Source organism: Sander lucioperca, chromosome 16, assembly GCF_008315115.2.
Source record: "Sander lucioperca isolate FBNREF2018 chromosome 16, SLUC_FBN_1.2, whole genome shotgun sequence".
Lineage (NCBI taxonomy): Eukaryota > Metazoa > Chordata > Actinopteri > Perciformes > Percidae > Sander > Sander lucioperca.
Window position 1 is genome coordinate 23,629,900 of NC_050188.1, and position 5,034 is coordinate 23,634,933.

A 5,034-nucleotide genomic window follows, 5' to 3' on the forward strand; every position below is an offset into this window, starting at 1 on the left:
TGTAGAGGACTGTGGAGGACCAGAACCAGCCAGGAACTCTCATCCACTTTTACAACCAGAGACTGAAGACCAGACTGGAGACTCTTCTGATCCTGAGACTGATGACAGTGCTGATTGGAAGGAGACCAGAGAACCTCAGTCAGCTTTAAACTCTCTGAAACATGATTCAAGATGTAAGAAATCATTCAACTGCTCTGAGTGTGGGAGGAGATTTGATCGCAAGTCAAATCTGAAGCTACACATGATATCTCACACAGGAGAAAAACCTTTTAGCTGCTCTGAGTGTGGTAAAGCTTTCACTGCAAGTCGACAACTGAAGAGACACATGATAACTCACACAGGAGAGAAGCCTTTCAGCTGCTCTGAGTGTCAAAGGAAATTTGTCCGCAAGTCAAATTTGGAAGATCACATGATAACTCACACAGGAGAGAAACCTTTTAGCTGCTCAGTTTGTAAGAAAAGATTTGGCCACAAGTCAACTCTTAAAAAACACATTAGAATCCATACAGGAGATAAGCCTTTTAGCTGCTCAGTTTGTAATAAATCTTTTACACTGAGTGGATATTTACAGAAACACATGGCAGTCCACACAGGAGAAAAACCTTTCAGCTGCTCTGAGTGTCAGAGGAAATTTGGCAGCAAGTCAAATCTGGAAGATCACATGATAACTCACACAGGAGAAAAAACTTTTAGCTGCTCTGAGTGTGGTAAAGCTTTTACTAAAAAAGGAAACCTGAAGAAACATGTCAGAATCCACACAGGAGAGAAACCTTTTAACTGCTCAGTCTGTAAAAAAACTTTTACACAGAGAGGAAGTTTACAGTCACACATGAGAACTCACACAGGAGAGAAACCTTTTAGCTGCTCAGTCTGTAAAAAATCTTTTAAATGGAGAGGAGATTTATATAAACACATGAGAGTCCACACAAGAGATAAACCTTTCAGCTGCTCAGTCTGTAAGAAATCTTTTACACAGAGTGGAAGTTTACGGTCACACATGGCCGTAGTTCACAGAGGAGAGAAAAGATTCAGCTGCAGTGTTTGTGACAAAAGATTTGGCTGGAGTTCTGATCTCAAAAAACATAAATGTGTTGGTGATGTAAACATAGAAGCTGATGTACAGGACTGTGGAGGACCAGAACCAGCCAGGAACTCACATCCACTTTTACAACCAGAGACTGAAGACCAGACTGGAGACTCTTCTGATCCTGAGAATGATGACAGTGCTGATTGGAAGGAGACCAGAGAACCTCAGTCAGCTTTAAACTCTCTGAAACATGATTCAAGTCGTAAGAAAACATTCAGCTGCTCTGAGTGTGGGAAAAGATTTAGCTTCAAGGCAACTCTGAAGACACACATGAGAACTCACACAGGAGAGAAACCGTTTAGCTGCTCAGTTTGTAAGAAGGATTTTACACAGAGTGGAAATTTACAAAAACACATGAGAATCCACACAGGAGAGAAGCCTTTTAGCTGCTCTGAGTGTGGTAAAACTTTCACTGAAAGTGGAACCCTGAAGAAACACATGATAACTCACACAGGACAGAAGCCTTTTAGCTGCTCTGTTTGTAAGAAATCTTTTACACAGAATGGACATTTACAAATACACCTAAGAATCCACACAGGAGAGAAGCCTTTTAGCTGCTCTGTTTGTAATAAATCTTATACACAGAGTGGAGATTTACAGAAACACATGAGAATCCACACAGGAGAAAAACATATACACACAGAAGCTGATATAGAGGACTGTGGAGGACCAGAACCAGCCAGGAACTCACATCCACATCCACTTTTACAACCAGAGACTGAAGACCAGACTGGAGACTCTTCTGAACCTGAGACTGATGACAGTGCTGATTGTAAGGAGACCAGAGAACCTCAGTCAGCTTTAAACTCTCTGAAACATGATTCAAGATGTAAGAAAACATTCAGCTGCTAATAGTGCTGTCTAAACATTTGATATAGATATCTAAAAGTACTGACTAAACAGTTGAAACAGCTAAAATTACTGACCAAACAATTGAAACAGCTAAAAGTACTGACTAAACAGTTGAAATAGTTAGCTAAAAGTACTGTCTAAACAGGTAAAATAGTTAGCTAAAAGCACTGTCTAAACAGGTGAAATAGTTAGCTAAAAGCACTGTCTAAACTGTTGTAATTGATTTTGTTTCCTGCAGATGTTGAGCAGCTGTTGGTGGTTAAAGAAGAGGTTCCCCCTGAGCAGCAGGAGTGTAGCTCCAGTGTGGACCAGCAGGAGCCAGAGCCCCCCCCACACATTAAAGAGGAACAGGAGGAACTGTGGAGCAGTCAGGAGGGAGAGCAGCTTCAAGGGCTGGAGGAGGCTGATATCACCAAGTTCCCATTCACTCCTGTCCCTGTGAAGAGTGAAGATGATGAAGAGGAAGCTCAGTCCTCACAGCTTCATCAAAGACAAACTCAACACATGGAAACAGAAGCTGATGGAGAGGACTGTGGAGGACCAGAACCAGCCAGTAACTCACTTTTAGCTGCTAAAAGTACCGTCTAAACAGTTGGCACAGTTAGCAAGAAGTACTGTCTAAACAGTTAAAATCGTTATCGTTAAGTACTTTCTAAACAGTTGAGGTATTTAGCTTAAAGTATTGTCTAAACATTTAAGTATTTAGCTAAATGTACTGATTAAACAGTGGAAATAGCAGCTAAAACTACTGACTAAACAGTTGAAATAGTATCTAAAAGTACTGACCCATTTGAAATAGTTAGCTAAAAGTGCTGTCTAAACAGTTTTAACAGTTAGCTAAAACTACAAGAAGGTGTCGACGGTAGATTGGCAGCTCTAACCTGCGTGATGCCTTCACATGCTCCAGTCCACAATAATAGCAGTTTAGTCTAAGATGAGATTATAGGTAATACATCCATGAAGATATGAGTGGGTACACGTGCAACCGGGGAGATGATAGAGCCTGGGAGCAGCGGCTAGCTAACGTGGCTAAACATGCTAACACGGTCAACAGTGCTAATACAGCTATCGGGATTACTCCCTAGTTAGCTAAAACTACTGACTAAATGTTGAAACAGTTAGCTAAAAGTATTGTCTTAACAGTTACCTGTATTTGATTTTGTTTCCTGCAGATGTTGAGCAGCAGTTGGTGGTTAAAGAAGAGGTTCCCCCTGAGCAGCAGGAGTGTAGCTCCAGTGTGGACCAGCAGGAGCCAGAGCCCCCCCCAAACATTAAAGAGGAACAGGAGGAACTGTGGAGCAGTCAGGAGGGAGAGCAGCTTCAAGGGCTGGAGGAGGCTGATATCACCAAGTTCCCATTCACTCCTGTCCCTGTGAAGAGTGAAGATGATGAAGAGGAAGCTCAGTCCTCACAGCTTCATCAGAGACAAACTCAACACATGAAAATAGAAGATGATGGACAGGACTGTGGAGGACCAGAACCAGCCAGGAACTCACATCCACGTCCACTTTTACAACCAGAGACTGAAGACCAGACTGGAGACTCTTCTGAACCTGAGACTGGTGACAGTGCTGATTGGAAGGAGACCAAAGAACCTCAGTCAGCTTTAAACTCTCTGAAACATGATTTGAGACATAAGAAACCATTCAGCTGCTCTGTGTGTGGGAAAATATTTGGTTTAAGGGGAAATCTGAAGACACACATGAGAAGTCACACAGGGGAGAAACCTTTCAGCTGCTCAGTTTGTGAAAAAGGATTTGGCCTCAAGTCAGTTCTTAAAAAACACATGTTAACTCATACAGGAGAGAAACGTTTCAGCTGCTCACATTGTGATAAAAGATTTGGCAACAAGTCACATCTGAAGAGACACATGATAACTCACACAGGAGAAAAGCCTTTCAGCTGCTCAGTCTGTAAAAAATCTTTTTCAGAGAATGGAAGTTTACAGAAACACATGAGAATCCACACAGGAGAGAAACCTTTCAGCTGTTCTGAGTGTGGTAAAGCTTTCACTGTTGGTGAATACCTGAAGACACACATGAGAACTCATACAGGAGAAAAACCTTTCAGCTGCTCAGTCTGTAAGAAATCTTTTTCACACAGTGGAGCTTTAAAGTCACACATGGCGGTCCACACAGGAGAAAAACCTTTTAGCTGCTCAGTTTGTAACATAGCATTTACACAGAGCGTATATTTAAAGTCACACATGAGAAGCCACACAGGAGAGAAACCTTTCAGATGCTCTGAGTGTGATAAACAATTTGGCCAGAAGGAACATCTGAAGAGACACATGATAACTCACACAGGAGAAAAACCTTTCAGCTGCTCAGTTTGTGATAAAAGATTTGGCAACGAGTATAATCTGAAGACACACATGAAAACTCACACAGGAGAGAAACCTTTCAGCTGCTCTGTTTGTGATAAAAGATTTGGCCTCAAGCCAACTCTTAAAAAACACATGTTAATTCATACACGGGAAAAACCTCAGCTCAGCCTTTAAGAAATATTTTAACTCTCTGAAACATGATTCAAGATGTAAGAAAACATTCAGCTGCTCTGAGTGTGGGAGCTCCAGTGTGGACCAGCAGGAGCCATAGTCCACACACACACACACACACACACACACACACACACACACACACACACACACACACACACACACATTAACGAGGACCTGTTGAGCAGTCAGGAAGGAGAGCAGTTTCAAGGGCTGGAGGAGGCTGATATCACCAAGTTCTCATTCACTCCTGTCCCTGTGAAGGTGATGAAGAGGACCAGAACCAGCCAGGAACTCACATCCACATCCAGTTTCACAACCAGAGAGTCTGATCCTGAGACTGATAACAGGGCTGATTGGAATTTGGATTTGATTTATTGTGGCTTTTTTGAAACTCATTGATAGGATTACACCAGCCCTGAATAACAGTGAATACATGGAAGGAATGCTTCTGTTTCTTAACCTCCAATGACGGGTTCTTTGTGATTGCTGTGCACATGATCATAAATTAATAACAATCAAATTGTATTACCTGCTGAAAATGCTGAACCAAAATCTTCTAGCAGGTTACAATTGACAAATCTGAGGATAATGAACT

At 41.9% G+C, this 5,034-nt stretch overlaps 1 protein-coding gene across 1 annotated transcript; it reads left to right on the forward strand.

Moving 5' to 3' along the window:
* The first annotated feature begins 549 nt into the window (after positions 1-549).
* LOC118493495 (gastrula zinc finger protein XlCGF17.1-like) lies at positions 550-4,768 on the forward strand. Its single transcript, XM_035993456.1, has 4 exons — positions 550-997; positions 1,358-1,595; positions 3,796-3,975; positions 4,701-4,768. The coding sequence occupies exons 1-4, from the start codon at positions 578-580 to the stop codon at positions 4,766-4,768; spliced, it is 906 nt and encodes a 301-aa protein (XP_035849349.1). The 5' UTR covers positions 550-577.
* The last annotated feature ends 266 nt before the right edge of the window (positions 4,769-5,034 follow it).